The sequence below is a fragment of the Nematolebias whitei genome, chromosome 6, assembly GCF_014905685.2.
Source record: "Nematolebias whitei isolate Nwh7 chromosome 6, NemWhi1, whole genome shotgun sequence".
Lineage (NCBI taxonomy): Eukaryota > Metazoa > Chordata > Actinopteri > Cyprinodontiformes > Rivulidae > Nematolebias > Nematolebias whitei.
The window spans coordinates 38,396,693-38,417,122 of record NC_056503.1 but is presented as its reverse complement, the minus strand read 5'-3'; the positions used below and the strand labels follow the sequence as shown (position 1 = coordinate 38,417,122).

At 38.5% G+C, this 20,430-nt stretch overlaps 1 protein-coding gene across 1 annotated transcript; it reads left to right on the top strand.

The window, feature by feature from the left end:
* Nucleotides 1-7,051: 7,051 nt before the first annotated feature.
* On the top strand, nucleotides 7,052-11,977 carry LOC119411326 (dehydrogenase/reductase SDR family member 11-like). The gene is made up of 6 exons (XM_037678266.1): nucleotides 7,052-7,228; nucleotides 8,951-9,045; nucleotides 11,307-11,437; nucleotides 11,616-11,707; nucleotides 11,771-11,836; nucleotides 11,936-11,977. The coding sequence occupies exons 1-6, from the start codon at nucleotides 7,109-7,111 to the stop codon at nucleotides 11,975-11,977; spliced, it is 546 nt and encodes a 181-aa protein (XP_037534194.1). The 5' UTR covers nucleotides 7,052-7,108.
* The last annotated feature ends 8,453 nt before the right edge of the window (nucleotides 11,978-20,430 follow it).

Genomic DNA, 20,430 nt, shown 5'->3' with positions numbered 1-20,430 from the left:
TCTGTACCAAAAAAGCTTTAGCATCAATATCAGTCAAAGTAAATATTCCAATGAGATGTCCAAAGCTGATGTTGGTTTGTAGCACAAGCTAACTGTGCAGTGCATTAAAGAATGGCGTTATTGGCAGGATAATTGGGTTTTATCACAAGCTATCAAATGTAGAAAATATTACATAATGTTTATGGTGAGCTTCCTAGAACTATATTGCTAAATTTAAATCGACAAAGCTCAAATGTAGCTCAGAGGGAGTTCAGAAGGTCTGAAAAACATTGCAAGGAGTGTTCAGAGTTCATGCTCAATCATTCAGGTACAAAATCAAATAATGGTCAATCAGGTCATTTGGACAGTTTCCTTTTGTAGAAAGACATTTCTCCCTGTATCCGAAGGGCTTCATCGGTCTGAGGAGTCCCAATCAAACTGTTTTCCCCACTAAGCAGTACACTCCTTTAGTGGACCAACCAGTTTGCTGGTGATAAGCAAGGAGTGATTAAACTACACGATAAAAGTCAGTTTATAACAGGTTTACTGCTAAAAGACTAATATATTAGTTACAAAACAATGTCTAAAAGACACAATCTGAGTTTGAGATAAGACTCTTTAACAATTCTGATACTAAGACATGGAGCACATAAATTGGATGTTTAGTGTGACTAAAGGACAACTTGTTCTGTGATCCAGCTGTTTTTTTGTTCACCTACATGTGTTTCAGTCGGTCTGTGCTGTTTATGGCGTTCAGGTCACAGTTTAACTCAGATGATCTCAACACCCACTGATTCATCCTAAATTAAATCTGATCAAAATGACTGAATTGGTCTACACCTAAGGTGGCATGGTGGCACAGTTAATACAAGTAGATCTGCCACCTCAAGTTGAGAAGGTTGTGGGATTGAATCCAGACCAGGGGCCAACAGAACTGAGGTCAAACTCATGTTGCCTTTTGTCTTCAGAAACGTTCTCTTCATAAATGGAACAGACATGTTTTTAGCCTCACACAGAGTTGGATATCCTGTTATAAATGATCTGGTCCTCCCTCTCCAACCGCTTTTTCGTAGTCAGCAAGGCAACAGATCCAAGAGAGAAACCTAGAGGTCTCTCTCCCCAGCAACACTCTCCAGCTCCGAGGCGTTCCAAAGCCAGAGAGGAAATATAGTCCCTCCAGTGACTTCTAGGTCTTACTCTGGACCTCTTCCCAGTTGGACGTGCCCAGAAATTCTCCTAAGGAAGGCGTCCATGGAGGCATCCTAATCAGATGCAAATTGTTCCTTCAGATTATAAAGAGTCATTTTTGCTCCATCATGTTAACCTTGTTCAATCACTGTGAAATAAATATAAAAGTTTAAATTGCTAAAACTTTTGACTCTGTCAAAGTCAACTTTATTGGCAAAACTGCAATATGTACAGGACATACACAGGATTGAAATATCATTACTCTCAGACCCCTGGTGCAACAATAACCATTAAACATTTAACAAACAGCATAAAATAAAAAATAAAAGTATGATACTATCCTAAATTGTAAGTATAGCAAAATAAAAAGTATATCTATAAGTATGAAGGTCTTGACATTGACATTTGAAGTAAAAAATTACAAATGCAACATATGAAGTGAATGTACACAGTATATGTATGAAGTCCTTGATATTGATAAAAAGTTAAAGTGACATATGCAGTATAAGGCTAACATTCTCAGAGTTCATTTTATTTTTGTTGCGTTGATTTATTGTTTGTTGGTTGTAAATTTCTAAAATATCTGAAAAAGCCTAATTTGGTCAAAAACCACTTTGGTATGGTTGCCTTAGAGGAGGTGATGGGGGAGAGGGTGGGCCTCCGAGGCCATCTTATCACCAGCAAACTGTTCAGTTTGTTTTTTCCCCACTCTGTGAGTGAGCTGTTTGTGGGATTCAGATTGGTTTGGTGGCTCCTCAGATTGAAGAAGTCCTTTGGATGAAGGACGAAACATCTCAGCAACAAAAGAAACCATCCAGGTGACCTGACTGAACATGGTTGGATTTATATCTGGATTAATGAGCATGCACTTTGGTCCTAATTTGGTCTCTTTTACTGTAATGCTCAGATTCAGCTCTTAGATGATCTGATAAAAAAGTATATAAATGAGGTAATCAAAATATTATTTCCTATAAGACACACTCCATCTGTTATATTGGTTCTCCTTTTAACAGTAGCTTAAAACAGTGATTAGAGTGAGTATGACCTTATTGCGACATTCAGCTACATTTGTATAGTTTACTTTGTTCAGTAAATCTTTTTATGCTCCCCGTCACACATGATCTAAATCTCTGAATACCACTCCCGTTTTTCATGTCGTGTCACTCCCTTAGTGTACATAAAGGTCTGGTTTTCAGTTGACTCTCCTTCCTTGTTGGTCCAGTTTTCTTCAACCTTCCGTTGCAGCGATTTGTTATGTGTGTGTGAATAAAATTTGTTCTATCTGCAATTTGGCCCTTTGCCTCTTTTTTTATGAATCATCACAATGTGACCTTTAAGGTCACTATTTCCAAGAATGTGCTTCTTTCAACAGAACAGTTCAGCAAATCTCATAGCGTGTCATCGTCAGCATAGAGAGTGAGTGTTTTTGACGAGACAGCCTGCGGTATGGATTTGTTTCAGTTAAAAACTTTACATTCCCCAAGAATGAACACCATTTTTTTTTTCTTGGAAAAGGTCATTGTGTAACCAATCAGGGCAGATGTGAACATATTTTATAACTTCCAACAATGCAAAAGAAAGAAAAGAATGTTTTAAAAAAAATTAACAAATCCTTTATACCTAACTCTAAGACATAATGAACTCATACTCAACAACAGCTACATCAGCTATACAATATTCCTAAACTCTGAAGAGCACAGTCTGCTTGACAGTTTTTTATTGAAAGTTTGTACATGAAACACAGTTGGCATATTTTTAACTTGACAATATCACTGAATTTACCTGTTTTTATAGACATATGGCAGATCTGGATTAAAATAAAACAGTTGTTTTAAAATACAAGTTATATTCTGTGTTCAGGAAAAACATGGAGTCAATCTGAACACTTCTTGTGGCAGTTCCCTCTTCAGGGGTCACCTCTGTCTCACTCTGTCCTCAGCCCAGGATGTCCTCTTTAACTGCATCCATACAGTATATCTCCTCTTTGTCTTTTTCCTGGCAGCTGCATTTCTAACATCCTTCTACCAGTATACCCACTGTCCCTCCTCTGGACATGTCCAAACCATCTCAGTCTGGCCTCTCTAACTTTATCTGCCAGTTGTTCAACCTGTGCTGTACCTCTGATGATCTCATCCATCCTTGTCACGCCTAAGGAGAACCTCAACATCTTCATTTCTGCCACTTCCAGTTCTTTCTCCTGTCTTTTTGTCGATGTCTCTGTCTCCAGATCATGCAACATAGCTGGTCTCGCTACTGTCTTGTAAACTTTTCCTTTGACCTTTGCTGCCACCCTTTTGTCACAAACCACTCCTGAAACTTTTTTCCATCCTGCCTGGACTCTCTTTTTCACCTCAAAACCACACTCCCTGTTTTCCTGGACAGTGGACCCCAAGTACTTGAAGTCCTGCACCTTTGTGACCTCTGCCCCTTGTAGCCTCACTGTTCCACCGGACTCCCTCTCATTCACACATACTCTCTTTTATTATGGCCTCTTCTTTCAAGTGCATACCTTCACCTCTCCAATCAGTCCGAGCACAATGGGTATAATATGGCAACAATCAAGGGAAAGCATGTGGCCACACCATTTCTATAAAAGTGACTCATCTGAACTTTTAAAAAGGTATATCTGGCAGGAAAAGTAATACCATGATTGACAGAAACACATTACATTGATGCCAGTTATTAATGAAATGCTCAGTTTGCTGTCGCGATGAGGTAAAAAAGGAATAATCATGCTTTGTCAAATTATTTCTGATGGCATCTCTCTCTGTTTTTAAGTTGACAAAACGTTCTTTCTTTTATTTTGGTATGGTATGGTACAAAGTTTATTCATTTTAAAAAAGTACAAAACAACTCCATAACAATATAAAGAAAGATACAAAAGATTTAAAATGAAAGGCGGCAGAAAGAAGAAAAAATCTTATTATATCTGCCCCTTTTTACAAACAATTATTTCAATCATAATAATTTTCAAGTAACAGAACAAAATGAATAACTCTTTCTAATTTTTCTAATTCTAATACAAAACACACACTAAGCTACTTCATATATACTTTTTTAACAATTTAGTTTTGATCTTTTTCTTAAATATACACATTGACTTGGCATTTTTTACATCACTCTCTAGACCATTCCACAATCCAACTCCTTGGATTGAGGTAGACCTTCCCTTCAGACTAGTTCTGAATTTTGGTTTGACAAATATCTCTATCCCCTTAAGATTATAGCAACTTTGTCTTTTAACAAAATTTCTTTGGATATTTAATGGTAATGTGTTATTTTGAGCCCTATACATAACTGATAAAATACTATAATCTACCAAATCATGGAACTTCAATAACTTCAGTTGATAAAATAATGTGCTTGATGGGTGACAGTAATGCTTTCTGGTGATCATTCTTATAGCTCTTTTCTGTAAAATAAAAATAGGTTTTGTAAATGTTTTACACGCTTTCCCCCAAACATCAATGCAATAGATTAAATTTGGAACAATGATTGTGTTATACAACATGTACAGAGCTTTATCATTTAATAATTCCCTGACTTTTTATAGTACTGCAATAGATATAGCTATTTTTGTTCTTACAGAATTGATGTGATTTTTCCATGTTAATTGTTCATCAATGATTACACCCAAAAATTTCATCTAATTAACTCTACAAATCTCAACACCCTCAATTTTAAATGGATCATCAACAGTTCTCTTTTTGTTACTAAATGTCATGTATTTAGTTTTGTCTAAATTTAATGATAATTTATTAAGTTTAAACCAAGTTTGTATTTTATCAAATTCTGTCTTCATCAATTCCAACATCTGTTTTACATCTTTACCCAAACAAAAAAAATGTGGTGTCATCTGCAAAAAGGACACATTTGAGGAGTCCTGATACATTCACTAAGTCATTCACATATAAAATAAATAACTTTGGTCCAAGTACAGAGCCTTGAGGAACTCCATGGGAATTTTAATTCCAATTTAATTCCAATTCATAATTTTAGGCACTACTAGACATTCTCTCATCCTGGTTCAACTATTTCTATCCTCATTGCTCCCATTTTGGATTTCCCACGAGTGATAAACCCAAAATACATTAAGTTCATGAGCATCACACAAAGAACATCTGCACCGGGCTACGTCCTGGAGATCAAAATGTTTAGTCAGTGGTAACATCTTGTTTAATACTGAAAGTATTTAGGGAGTTAGGGAATGCATATTATCTTATGTCTGACATGTCAAAGTTTTAAGCAAAGATCTTGTGTAATCTGTTAGAACTCAGAGTTGATTTTGGGGATGACTCTCAGCTACTACCACACCAAACTAGTAAAAAATACCTGAGTCGTAGCCCTTTTTGTGTTAAGTTTGACTAGCAGTGGTGGCCATCTTGAATGGAGTTTATCAGAATAAAATTCATCCAGAGGTTCATGGAAGATTTTACAAGACAAGCAAATACGCTCAGTCTCCGTTACATTATCTCTGCCTTTCATAGTGATAAAAATGCTATTTCAATACTGTTTTGAGGCAGGAAGTGATGCATCAGAAGGCTATTTATTTATTTATTTTATTGTTTTTATATTTGGACAGAGCTAAACTAATAGCTGAAGTTATGTGAATGACCAGTCTTAAATAGCTGAAAACAAAGCTTAATGTGTCGGTACTATAGACTCATGAGTCAAACAGACCATTGTTGTGGAAACTGTGTTAAGGACATTTTGTTAAATCTTGTTAAAACAATCTTTTTTAAAACACACAATAAAGGAAATAAAAAGTTGTTTTAAATGGGGGAAGCACAGCAGTGCACTTGGTAGAGCTGCTGCCTCTCAGCGAGCAGGTCACCAGCTCAAATCCCAGTCCAGGGGCCTTTCTGGGTGGAGTTTGCATGTTCTCTCCGTGCATGCGTGGGTTTTCTCTAGATACTCCAGTTTCCTCCCACAGACCAAAAACATGCATGTTAGGCTGAATGGTAACTCTTAATGGTCCCTAGGTGTGAGTGAGAGAGTGAATGGTTGTTTGTCTCTCTGTGTCCCTGTGATGGACTGGAGACCTGTCCAGGGTGTACCCCACCTCTCGCACAATGATGGCTGGACATGGGCACCAGTGACTCCACCAATCCAGAAAGGAAGAAGCAGGTAAAATAATGGATGGATGTTTTATATGGCCTTTGGAACGACTCAAGTGAACCGGATCATTTTAGTGAGAGACTCTGATTAACTCGAGTCTTTAAAGTGAACCGAATCTACCAGCTCTGCTACTCGTTTGGATCCGTTCGCAGTGATCTTGAACGCAACACAGTGACGTATTACGTAACAACTCACGTGCTACTGGGCAGCATATAGAGTAAAGACAGAAAAGGAGAGGACCAAGAATGGAGCCCTGGGGTACACCCCTAGAAAGACAATCACAAGAGTGAGAGGTTTACAATGAATTATCAATAATGTTTAAGAAATTAGAAGCAGTGAAACAAATTAGTTTTTCCAAAAAATAGAAACTTCTGCCAGTCTGACATTTGACAACTTGGTAAATCTTTTTTTGATTTTGTTGTTTTAGTATTAAAATGTTTCTATTAGATTTATTTTCACAGCATTTGCAAATACTGACACACAAAAGCATCTAAAGTACAAAAGACAATGAAAATAAATTACACATATATTAAAACAATAGAAGCTCAAACAGACTTCAAATTTTTTAATGAACTAACAAATAAAACAAAGAGTTTAAATGTAAATAGGTTTTCTTTAGTGCGAGAAGCGAGCGTTCTGACTCAGCTACTTTTGGTTGCATTCAAATACATTTGTCAAAAAAACATTAACTTGTTCCAGGAAGAGAAAAAAAGTGTTTTCTTTTTGTTTAAAGCAGAAAACGATGTGGTTTCAGAAACTAGGCTACAGCAGGGAGTTATTTCCTTTCAAGTGCAATCTGACCAGCGTGGAGGACATTGAGTCCATGTTCTCAGCTATCAAAGCTCAGCACAGAGGCGTGGACGTGTGCGTCAACAACACTGGCCTGGCCCACGCAGAGCCACTGCTGAGCGGCAAAACCAACAGCTGGAAGAACATGCTCGATGTGAGAACTCACTGTGAGCTTAGAAATCTTCTGCCACCTACAGTCCACTCCAAAAATAATGGAACAACGTGACATATTTCTTTGTTTTTGTTCGGGGAAGACAGATTTGGGTTTAAGATCAAAAGATGAGAATGACACAAGAGTTCCGAATTTCAGCTTTTATTTCCTGGTATTGACATTTAGATGTGTGTTAAACAACTCAAAACATATCACCCTTTGTTCGAACCCACCCTTTTTTTCCAAGTGATCAGAACTAATAGAACATATGATTGACAGATGTTTCTTGTAGATCAAGTTTTGAGTGTGCAAACAATAAATAGCTCTGCATCACTAGTCTTGAGTTTTTAGCCTGGGTTTAAACCTATAAAGGCTGCATTTCTTGTTAAAGAGGATAAACCAACAAGAAGGCCAGAGAGCTGTGTATGGGAGAAAAGCAAATCTGAGAAAAGAAGGCAAATCGATCAGACCCATTGTTCATAGCAAGCACAACAACTTGGAATGTCCTGAAAAAGAAAGAAACTACTGGTGTACTGAGCAACAGACGTCGAACAGGTCAGCCAAGGACAACAACAGTAGTTGACGACAGAAATATTGTGAGAGTTGTGAGGAAAACCCCTAAAACATCAATAACTTGCATGACCAACGACCTCCATGGTGCTGGGTGAAGGTATCTCAATCCACTGTTCGAAGAACACTCTGAGAGCAGAAATTTAGAGGCCAATCCACAAGATGCAAACCACTCATCAGTAGTAAGAATCAGAAGGCCAGATTGGAATTTGTGGAGTACAGAGATGAGTCGCAAGAGTTCTGGACCACAATCTTATGGCCTGATGAGATGAAGATTTGTCTCTACCAAAATGATGTAAAGGACAAAGTGTGGGGAAAAAAAGGGACTTCTTATGATCCAACGCATACAAGCTCGTTTGTGAAGCATGGTGGAGGTAATGTCATGGAATGGGTGTATGGCTGCATCTGGAACAGACTCATTCATATTTATTGATGATGGTAGCAGCAGAATGAATTCTGAAGTGTACAGAAACATTTTATTTGCCAATTTAAGGAGAATGCATCCAAACTAATTGGGAGGAGGTTTACCATACAGTGCAGGACAACGATCCCAAGCACACTGCCAACAAAACAAAGGACTTCATGAGGGGGTAAAAGTGGAAGGTTTTAGACTGGCCAAGTCAAATCACCTGACCTTAACCCAATGGAGCATGCATTTCATCTCCTGAAGAGGAGACTGAAGGGAGAACACCTCCCCTGAAACAAACAAGAACTGAAAGAAGCTGCGGTAAAAGCCTGGAACAGCATCACAAATGAAGAATGCAACAGTTTGGTGATGTCGATGGGTCACAAGCTTGAGGCACTTGTTGCAAGCAAAGGTTACACCACCACATATTAAATGTTATTTACTTAAAGATTATTTGTTCCTTATGCTCACCTAAAAATGATGTGGTCTAATTCACAGGGCCAAATGTCCTGAGTTGTTTTAACACATCTAAATGTCAACACCAGAAAATAAAAGCTGAACTTCTGAACTCGTCTCATCCTCATCTTTTGATCTTGAACCCAAATGTCCTCAGTGAACAACAAAAACAGGAATTTGCTTCACTGCTGCAGTACTTTTGGAGGGGTCTGTAACTGTCATCTTCATAGTGACGTCTGGCCTCTGCTTCCAGGTGAAAGCAGATGTTTTCGTCACTGCTTGTGTTTCTGCAGGTGAACGTTCTGGCTCTGAGCATCTGTACTCATGAAGCGTACCAGTCCATGAAGGAAAGAAACATCGACGACGGGCACATCATCATCCTGAACAGGTGAAGGTTCACTTTACAATGATCAGTGTTTCCCCTAGTTTACTTGCCTTGGCAGGGCACTCATATCTTCTGTGATTTATTTTTTTTTTTAATCAGTCAGAAACACAGAGTGCTACCTCTGTAGCTTTTTTAGCTAGCTATTTCGCAACGCTAGTTTAGCGCTACGTCAGTGCTGGCAGTTGTCGACAGTAGTTTGGTAGTCAGGGTGTTCAGTTCTGTTGACAGTGTGGGGCACCCTGCTTGTATAATGGTAGGGGAAACACTGATGAAATACAGCAAAAGTCAAACTTAGGAAGAAATAGTTATATGTATTAGTATTCCTTCATCTGTTCCAAATAAACTTAGTACAACAAGAAGGAAGTTTGCTTGGTTCATTTTTTTGTTTTGTTTTGTTACAATGCATCTTTGCAATAAATCTTTTCCTGTTGAAATGCCTGTTTCCCCTTTAAAGGTGCCACATTTGTTAGGAAAGTGCATTTGCGTATTGAGCAGTAGAGTTCAGTGTTTGGGTTGTGCTCATGAAAAACTTGCCAAATCCTCTCTACCGAACAGCTAACTCCACTAATGACTTGTTTTCATGTTGTTTTTTTGAACTGTGTGATTGAAGCCTAAAGAAACAAGACATGTCAGCAATTTAACAATGTAATTATTTAACAAGCAGGAGCTTCAGTAGCATGTGGAAGAACCATACGCAGCCACAATAACCTGATACTTCTTCCTCGTGATGCTCACCAGCTTCGACACAAACTGCTGTGGAATGGCATCTCATTCTTGAACTAGCATTTGTCATAACTCAGCCGTCGTGGCTGGGTTGGTCACTCTGTAATGAACAGCGCACCCAAACTGATCTCACTGGTATTCAATGGGGTTGAGTTCAGGACTTCAGGCAAGTCATGCCGTCCTTTGCACTCCCTAACTGTGGTGGTAGTTTCTGATAAATCCCACTCTGGGGGTGAGTGTTGTTGTCTTGAAGGTTAGAGCTCAGTCCCAGACTGTGGAGATATAGGGTTGACACTGGTTGCTCACAGGTGCTACACCTTGAGTACCAGAAACTCCAAATAAGCATCATTAAAAGACTAAGCTGTTTAGCATTGGCAGAGAACATTTGGAAGGTTTTTCGTATGCTTAACCTACATTCTTAGCTCTGATCCTAACCCACAAATGCATTTTCCTAGAAAATGTGGCTCCATTTAAGGATTGCCAAGAAGCATTGTTACAACAAATAAATTCCCAACCAAACACTAGTTTTCTTACTTTTCATGCTGTTTAGGATTATGTTGATCTTCCAAAACGTATCAAAGTTCATACTCAATAATCCAGGTAGAAAATCCAACAAAGTTCAGTCAGGTCATCTGGAGGGTTTCTTTTCTTAAGATGTTTCGTCCTTCATCCAAAGGACTTCTTCAATCCGAGGAGCCACCACAAACTGAATCCCACAAGCAGCACCAACCAGTTTGCTGGTGTTAAGATGGTTTTGAACCACTTAAGCTATGGCTGCCTCCAAGGAGTGGATGGGGGAGACGGCGGACTCCAGAAACCATCTTACCGCCATCAAACTGATTGGCCCACCATGTGAGTGTGCTGCTTGTGGGACTCGAGTTTGTGGCGGCTCATCGGATTGATGAAGTCCTTTGGATGAAGGACGAAACATCTCAACAACAAAAAAAAAGAAACTATCCAGATGACCTGACTGAACTTTGTTGAACTTCCAAAACATTATTTTACATGAGATTAACCATTCTCACCAATCAGCAAGCCACAATCTAAAGATATTTACTTGAACAATGTGTTCAGAAAAATGAACTTGGTTGAGTCAGGTTGTCTCGTATGACTACGTTGGGCCCTCAGGATATATATTTTATATCAGTAATCATCATCTGATAGGCCCCGTGGCTGTAACTGTAAAAAGTTCATCCATTCCTGCCAGCAATGAAATAAATCTTTTATAAATGAAAGTAGTGTTTGTTGAAAGAATGCACATCGTCTGTACGTGATGCAACAACGTGCTGCTGGTATAATGAACTTTTTCTCCCTCTCTTTTCTGAGCAATGATTCACAGAAAGAATCACAACTAATATTTTTTTGATTGAAAAAAATAGTTTTGACATTTTTTAGAAGTCAAAGAGTGACGGATGCAGATGCCATTCATTAGTTCTAGCAACGATCTAAAGATATTACCCAGGACACAGAAGCTTAGCTTATTAAAAGCTCCACTCTGTCTGCTCAGAAAAGCTTTAGGACATTTTGTTCTTGTGTTCCAGCATGTGCGGCCATCGAATACTCCCCAGCTCTGACATGCATTTCTACACAGCGTCCAAGTACGCTGTGACGGCTCTGACCGAGGGCCTGAGGCAGGAGCTGCGTGAGGCCAACACTCACATCCGAGCCACCATAAGTTTTCAGCTGCGTTTTAAATTAAATGCTTTGTGCTCATTTGGCCTGCGATGTGCGTCATTAAATCAAAGCAGCCTGATCAATTCACCACACCTCACCACAAGCTCCGAGAGCATCATAATTATAAATATAGAATATGGTTGTTCTTTGTTTTCATCATATTGCCCCTCTACAGTGTATTTCTCCAGGTTTAGTGGAGACCGAATTCGCTCAACGGTTTCATAGCCAAAAGCCAGAAAAGGCTGCGACTGCCTACTCTCAATATAAGGTAAATTATTTATTTTTTGTGCTGTTATTCTATTTTTACTCATGTTTGTCTCCTTTCTGACAGCCTCTGGAAGCCATCGACGTTGCTAATGCTGTCGTCTACGTCCTGAGCGCTCCTCCTCATGTGCAGGTTTTTATTTCTTTTACTAATTACCTGTTTTGTTTTCTTTTAAAATTAACTTTTTTCCCCTCAAAAATCAAGTATGTTTTTATGCATCTTTTCTTTCAGATCGGGGATATTCAGATGCGATCTGTGGAGCAAGTGTCGTAGCGTCGCATCGGGCTGAATTGAAACACCATTTATTTATGTGATTTTTAAAAAACTAAACTGTCAAAATGACAACTAGAATCAAATTAAATGTTTGATTTAAGGATTATTACTCTTTATTGTCATTACTTGATTTGCAGGGGTTAAATTTGTAACTTTAGACTTTTAAATACAAGTTTATACTTGTGAAAAACAAACATTTCAACCTAAAAATTATTTTTTTAACAATCGTTCATTTATACAATATAATTTGTAGGATACATAAATGTAAACGAAAGACTGAATACAATAAAATGCACTTTGTTCCAAAACAATCTTGTGTATTTTTATTTTTTTTACATTACAAGAGCTGAAATGAAATCTTTACTTTGATTTTCCTTCTCCCATATCAGCTCAGTAGGTAAAATGTTGTACAATTCTTCTTTTAGTAAATGCTACTTTTTCAGGACTAAAAATCTTAATTTGATTTTTAAAAGTCACATCTCAAACTTTAGTGTGCGAACAAAAGTAAACAGAAATACAAAATAATTATAAATTACACTGAAGTAAGAAGGAAAAATACTGAAGGCAAAAATAATTTATGAAAAAATATACACCACTTTATATAAAAGGATATCTGTTTAAAAATGTAATCTTATAAACAATAAATAAATATTGAACTAAGGGAAATATTTTTATGTTTCCATATATCCATGTTTCTTCTCGTTTATTTTATCATATATGTGTTGCACTCTTGAAAAGTAGATTTTTATTAATTGCAATTTTTTTCCTGGTTCAAAGTTGTGTTTTTGTTTGTTGTTTGTTTGTTTGTTTTTTGAATGGGACTCATAAGAAGCTCCTTTTAATGTGTCTTGTGTCTTTTGGACCCAAGCGGGAATAAATAAAAACAGAAACGGAAGGGCACTAAAACTGAGCCTTGTGGGACTCCACATGACAGAGCAGCAGATAAGGACTTGTGATCACCAAGTCTGACATGTTTGCTGAGTCAGACAGGATCTGAACCACTGAAGTGCTGTGCCCCTGATGCCCCCACCAACAAACCATATGGTAGTGTGCACTCGCTGACACACATTTTTCTTGCAGATGTTTAATTTAAGAATACATTAACCTTTAGTATGAGCAATATATTGTGTATGCTTTTACTTTCTGATATTTTTTGGGTCCAATATTCATGACTGAAAGAACCTTTAAAGAAAATGGTTCATGTGGTGCTTTGTATCATTTATAAAGGTGTTTAAAAACTTGAAAAGTTCTGTATGACCCAAGGTGCTGTCCTGCAAAAGCCACCAGTATCTGTTTGGCAAACGAGCAGGAAGTCCTGATAAAAGAACCTGCTTTAATTCCCGTTTCTGTTAAAAATCTGCCAGGAAAGTCTCCTGGTTAGTCGGAGAGTCTGCCAACAAGCATCTATCGTCTCTCATGGAATGAGCACCAATTCACTCAGAAACCTGTGTTTCTTTATACACACAACTGTTGGCAACTTTAGGACTGCTCAGTGGACTGGACTAATGGACCAGGCTGCAGCTTCCACCTAAACACACGGTGAAACTGGGCCATGTGACGTCCATCAGCCTGGAGAGAAGCCCAACTGTTGGTGGTGTGGATCCGGGGCCTGTTGGACAGAGTCACAAGGTGAGAGGAAGAAAACTGAGACCAGACTCAGACTTATGTCTTGTAGTAGATGTTTTAGTAATTGTATTAATAGTTGTAGTGATATATGTCACAGTAGTAGTAGTTATGGTAACAGTAGTTGTAGTGGTAGCAATATCTTGATTCATGCTCAATAATCCAGGTAGATAAATCTAACAAGATTAAGTCGGGCACAGATTCCTTGTTGAAACGTTTCATCTTTTATCCACAAGACTTCTTCAGTCAGGACTGGAAGAAGTCTTGTGGATAAAAGATGAAACCTTTGAACAAAGAAGAATCTGTCCAGAGGATCTGATTTAACTTTGGTAGAGTAGTACTTTTAGTAGTTTTTGTTGTTTTAGTAATTGTAGTAGTTATTGTAATGATAGATGTTGTAATGGTAGTAGTTGCAATGGTAGTCCTTTTACTTGTAGTAGTACTAGTAACAGTAGTAGTAGTAGTACTGTAGTTGTTGCTGCAATAGTTGTAGTAGAAGTTTTTGCTCCTTCGCTTGTGTCCAGCAGAGGGCATCATCTTATCTAAAAGCTCCATTGTCCTGTTTGGTTTGAACTCTGCACCATCAGCTGACCAGTTCCTGCAGATCTGACACTTTCTTGGCTTGTTTTCTTTAAAAAATAAAGTTGGACAAAAACTGTTTAAACACTGAAATGAGATTTAAATCCAGAACCATATTTACGGTAGCCAGTTTAAAGATTACTGGAGTTTTGTTTTCTTTTACGTCATATGTGTCAAACTCAAGGCCCGGGGGCCAAATGTGGCCCTCGTTGACATCTTATCTGGCCCCCAAGATTTTATTTTAAATGTAAAATACTTTTATTAGTTTAATTTTTTCAGTAATCTTTGATTATGATGTCCAAAGTGCAACAGCGAATGTCAAATGAGACTAATCAAACTCTTGTTGAGGAACCTGCAACCAAGAAAAGATGTTGGGTATCTAACTCGAGTTAATGTAGTTGCTGAAACTGGCCCTTAGTTTGAAAAATGTTAAAATTTTGGCCCCCTTTTGTAAGTGAGTTTGACACCCCTGTTTTACATCAAGTTCTTATGGAAGCATTTTTAATTAATTCTCTACTCATCTAAACATTGCCCTTCCCACAATAAACAAAAAGTTCTGCTAAAAGGACATAATGTGTCTTATCTTGTTTGTGTTCACAAGATGCTGGGGAAAAAATATGTGTTAAAGATTTTACAAATCAAAAACCTGATCAAGGATAAAAGTAAAACTTTACATTTTACTTAATAAAAAAGGATTCCTTTTTTTATTATCCATTATTAATTAATGTTGTTTTACATCCATCACACATTCTTTTTTCTTTTTTAACAGACAGCAAGGTACACACATGATTATAGTTTTACATGTCATGTGCTAACAGACACTATAATGTTGAAAAATACACAAATGAAGAAGCACACAAAAGCTGAAAAGAAGGGTCTCAAAAACAGAGCTTTGTGGGACTCCATTCATTATGGTGGTGATTTTTATCTCATGATCAGTACTTTCTATATATCCCACATCTTCAATACATTATGACTTTTTCTGAGAGCTCATTTAAATTTCCAATTTAAGCTGAGTTTCAAAAAAAAAAATTTAAGATGAAAACTTAAGACTTCAGTCTTTGGTGAATTCATAAAAGCGACAAGTCTAAGTTTTTTTGTTTTGCTGTGGTTTTTACTTTTCAGTGGGCTGAGAACTGCAGTTTGTAATAAAAGGTCCATGTATGAACTGAAGTATTTACAGAATACAACAAATCATCTGGAAGAGAACAAAAAATGAAACATCTAAAAAGCTTAGAGTTATATGTTGATCATTTTGTTCTTGTTTTTTGGTACCACTTTAAGATAAGGGTACCCTTATAAATAAGTAATAAATGGTTAATAATGCAGTTATAATTAGTTGTAAACACTTGAAAAATCATTAATAAGCAGAATGAAGTTACAGGCCAGTAAATTGACACGAGTTAAAGCTAGCAAAAATACTTTAAAATTAAGTACAGACTGCTTGAGTATATGAACATTGACTTATAACTGATTAATAAAAGTCTAACGAGGATTTACAAAGCATTTACAAACTCATTAATAACTCATTATTATACACTTTATAGTTACCCTTGTTGTAAAGTGAGAACCATTTTTTGGGTAAAATTTAGAATGATTCGTACTTTAACGAAACTGTCATAAATGACAAGATAAACCGTTGAACTCGACATTTACTGTTTAAATAAACTTGAGAAGATTAAAGACAAAACATCTTTTTTTTTTATCAGTACAAATGTAACGTCACAACATATTTGATGAGTTTCTGTGGTGACGTCAGCAGTCCATCTCACCACTAGAGGTAGTTATTTCTGAGCTGCTGGTGGTAAAACCTGCAGGAAAAAGTGGTTTGTGTCATTTTAAAGACAGTTTCTGATGTTTTAATATCACATTTGACTGTGCATGCTCTCACCTGCTGTTAAAATGGTAAATGGACTGTATTTATATGAGCACCTTTCTATCTTATCTAGATACTCAAAGCACTTTACACACAATCTGTGTCCTCATTTACCCATTCATACAGCACTCTACTAGATCTATACAAAGACTAATCAGTGCTTTATCACATTCATACACTGATGGGACACACATCAGAGGCAATGAGGGGTTCAGTGTCTTACCCAGGGATACTTCAACATGCGACTGCTGGTGGAATTGAACCCCCAACTTTTGTATTGAAGGACGACTATTCTAACCACTCAGCCACAGCTGCCCATGATGTTGAACATCACTGATCATTTCTAAAAAAATAATAAAAATAAGATGGTTAAATGTCTCATTTCTTGTTGGCACCTGGTTGTAAATGTATTTTCTAGTTTACTGTTTGAGGTTCTGTGGTCTCTGACAGAAAAACAAAAATTATCTCTGTGTCAATAAATCAGGCGAAGAAGAGACTCAGGCTGTCTCTCTTGGAGATTGTTGTCCTTCACCCTTATCCGCACATTCTTGTGAATAACATTGTGCTCAACATCCCAAGGGCATGACGCAGGTCGGCACAAAAGCCCCAGAGACGTCTGTATCAGGCCTTTCGGGTCAAAAGTGGTCTCTAAAATCTTTAAAACTGTCATTACACTTCATCTGACAAGCGGAGCATGCCAGTGCCAGCAGGAATTAGGCTGAGGAGTCTGATGAAAGCTTTATTTTATTTCACGAATGTGAAAATAAGCCAGAGGTAAAGACTAACTCTTGCACAGTTTTGTTAAACTGTCAATTAAATCTATTTTAAAACACGATAATAATTTAAGGAAGAGTGACAGTTAAGAGCTGCTGATAAGTCTGTGTTTGGAGGTTGCGGTGCCGACGTAACTTCACAACATCCGAGTTGGTGTTTCGTTTCACCTAGTGCTTTTTACACTGAACGACAGCAGATAATTTAGGTTTAAAGTCCCGCTCCAGCAGATCTTCACCTCAGAAAGATCTCATTCTGCAACCCTCTGCCTGACTCAGTGAGTGGGATCTATGATCGTCTGGCTCTCAGCCTCATTTTGTAAAGACAAAATCAACAATAAGGAATTAGACTTTGTAACACTCCTTCACTCACTCACTGCTCGAGGAGAGTCGTGAGTTTGTCATAGTCCATGAAAATGATCCAAAAGATCTCATCTTCAACCATCATTTCTTTTAGATTGTGTTTTGTTAATGGTAAATTGTAAATGGACTGTACTTCTATAGCGCCTTTCTTATTAGTCAAGATAGTCAAAGCGCTTTACACTTCAATCTGTGCCCTTATTTATCCATACAGCACTCTATTAGATCTATACAACCTGAATCTGTAGAGACGAATCAGTGCCTTAACACATTCAGACACCGATGGGACACACATCAGAGGCAATGAGGGGTTCAGTGTCTTGCCCAGGGACACTTGGGCATGTGACTGCTGGTGGAATCGAACCCCCAACTCTTGCATTGGAGGACAACTGCAACCACTCAACCACAGCCGTCCAAAGGTCATTATCAAAAATTAGGTTGCTGAGTCCAGATCCAAGATGGCCACCACCATATATATTTATAAATCGGTTACCCCTATCATTTTAGAAAACTGTGCTTTCTAGTTTTTATATTGTTTAAAAGAATAGTTTCCTCAAATGGTTGGGGTGGCCAAAGATTCATCTTTGGTGGCCACGGCCACCATTGACCACCCCCTGGCTCTGTCATTGCACCTGGTCATGGATCAAATTGTTTCCTCCACTCGCCAGGATCTGTTAATCTGGCCTGCCTGGGACAAGCAACGCATTATAAATTTTGATAAGTTGATTTAGACAGTTTCAGTAACACACCAACACATGTTCCACACACGTGTGTGGAACACATGAGCACATGTGTTCTTATTGTTGAATATGTCAAATAACAAAAATAATAAATAAAAGTCCCAATAAGTTTTTGAAGTGTAAAAATAGGAACCATGGTTGTCCCCCAGTGTGTTAGTTTTATCTGAAGATTGTCTCTTCTTTAATCAACAAAGACTTGAAATAATTTATGCCAATTTTTCCCCTTCTTTGTAAAAAATTGCTTGATCATCGCACGTTGTTTCAGTGTAGCCGAGCACCAGGATTAAATATTTGGGCTTTTAAAGTGCAAGGACATGCATATCCTGCAAGTACAGTAAGTGGAAATCTAAGAAATCTGGTATAATACACATGATCGCACCGTTTTTGTACATTTCCTTTTGAATTTGGAGCAGCCAAATTGAAACAGGAAGTGACATCAAAGGGGAACTCTTAAAAAGATAAACTCCCTGGACTTTGTTTACTGAAACAATACTATTTGAACTCTGGCTCTTCGTCGTCTCTCTCTGACAGAGGCTCACAGTAATCTAAAGAAACATCCGATCCTTTCAGTCTGTGTTGTCATCCATTGCAGCAACGCTGTTCACATGCAGGCGTCCCTCTTTGTCATCACTTCCTGTTACTGCTCATGCAAATATCTCAGTGTCGTGAAATCTATGTTGCAACACCTTATTAATTTGTTTCTGTTAATCTATCTAAAAATGCAATCACAAAACTTTGATGTCACGTAGCACTTCAAGTTGTGTTTGTAATGGTTTCTGATAATGTGGCGCATTAATAAACGCCTCAAGATGCCAAAGTGCATTTTAAACGTGTCAGATGTAACAGCGGGGTCACGTTATGCCCTCGCAGACTCCTCCACATTAAATCCTTTTACAGGCATGTGAAAATCAGCTGATCTGGTGGTTTTCAGAGTCAGCTACCACAAGAGGTGGAAGTAATGAGCTCTAAATCCTTTTGCAGAGTGACCCTGCATGAGGGAAAGCAGCTAAAGGATCAAAGTCTGCAGTTCATGAAAACAAAAGAACAATACATTAATACAGCATTTTTGGGGCTCATTGAAAATTAAAAACTGAGGTTAGGCAGGTTACGTTAAGCCTGTGAGGTTTAGTTTTCCAATTTTCTCCCTTTTTTATTAAATATTTCCAACTGGGCTAATAGACATAATGGCTGCAAGCTAACAAGAAAGGGAGCTATAGCTATCATGTTCATTTTTTAATCATGCAGTATTTATCATTATATATTCTCTAATCATTTGAAATATCTTCAAAACCTGAGCAGCATATACATTGACTTTGTGTCTTGCTAAGAGTTACATAAAACTGGATTAGCTGGAATTGTTTTTGTGGACTTGGAGAAGGCATTCGACCGTGTTCCTTGAGGTACACTGTGGCTCTGCTCCGTGATTATGGGATTGGGGGCCCATTGCTATGGGATGTTCAGTCCTTATACAAGCGGTGTGAGAGTTTGGTTCACATTGCCGACAGTGGGAGTTGGACTCCGCCAGGGCTGCCCGTTGTCACCGATTCTGTTCATAAGTTTTATGGACAGAAATTCTCGGTGCAGCCAGGGGGCGGAGGAAGTCCAGTTCGATGGCCTCAGGATTACATTTCTGCTCTTTGCAGATGATGTGGTCCTGTTGGCGTCATCATGCTGTGATCTTCAGCTCTCACTGGAGCTTTTTGCAGCTGAGTGGGAAGCAGCTGGGATGAGAATCAGCACCTCCAAATCTGACGCCATGGTCCTCAGTCGGAAAAGTGTGGATTGCTCTCTTGAGATCGAGGGTGAGGTTCTGCTTCAAGTGGAGGAGTTCAAGTATCTCAGGGTTTTGTTCACAAGTGAGGGAAGGGTGGAGCATGAGATTGACAGATGGACTGATGCAGCGTCTGCAGTATTGTGGACTCTGTATCGGTCCGTTTTGGTGAAGAGGGAGCTGAGCTGTAAGGCAAAGCTCTCTGTTTACCAGTCAGTCTATGTTCTTACCTTCACCTGTTGTCACAAACTCATGAAACCGAAAGAATGAGATCGCAGATAGAGACGGTTGAATGAGTTTCCTCTGCAGGGTAGCTGGACCCTCCCTTAAAGACAGGGTGTGAAGTTCAGTTATCCGGGAGAGACTGAGAGTAGAACCGCTACTCCTCCACATCGAGAGGAGCCAGTTGAGGTGGTTCAGGCATATGGTAAGAATGTTTCATGGGCACCTCCCTAGGGAGGTGCTTCGGGCATGTCCGACTGGGAGGAGACCCCAGGGAAGACTCAGGACACGCTGGAGAGACTACGTCTCTCCGTTGGAAACACCTTGGGGTCCTCCCAGGAGAGCTGGAAGAGGTGGCTGTAGAAAGAGATGTCTGGACCTCCCTGCTCAAGCTGCTGCCCCCGAGACCTGACTTCAGAACAAGTGGAAGATGATGGATAGATAGATGGATAGATGAATGAATGAATGGATGGATGGATGGATGGATGGATGGATGGATGGATGGATGGATG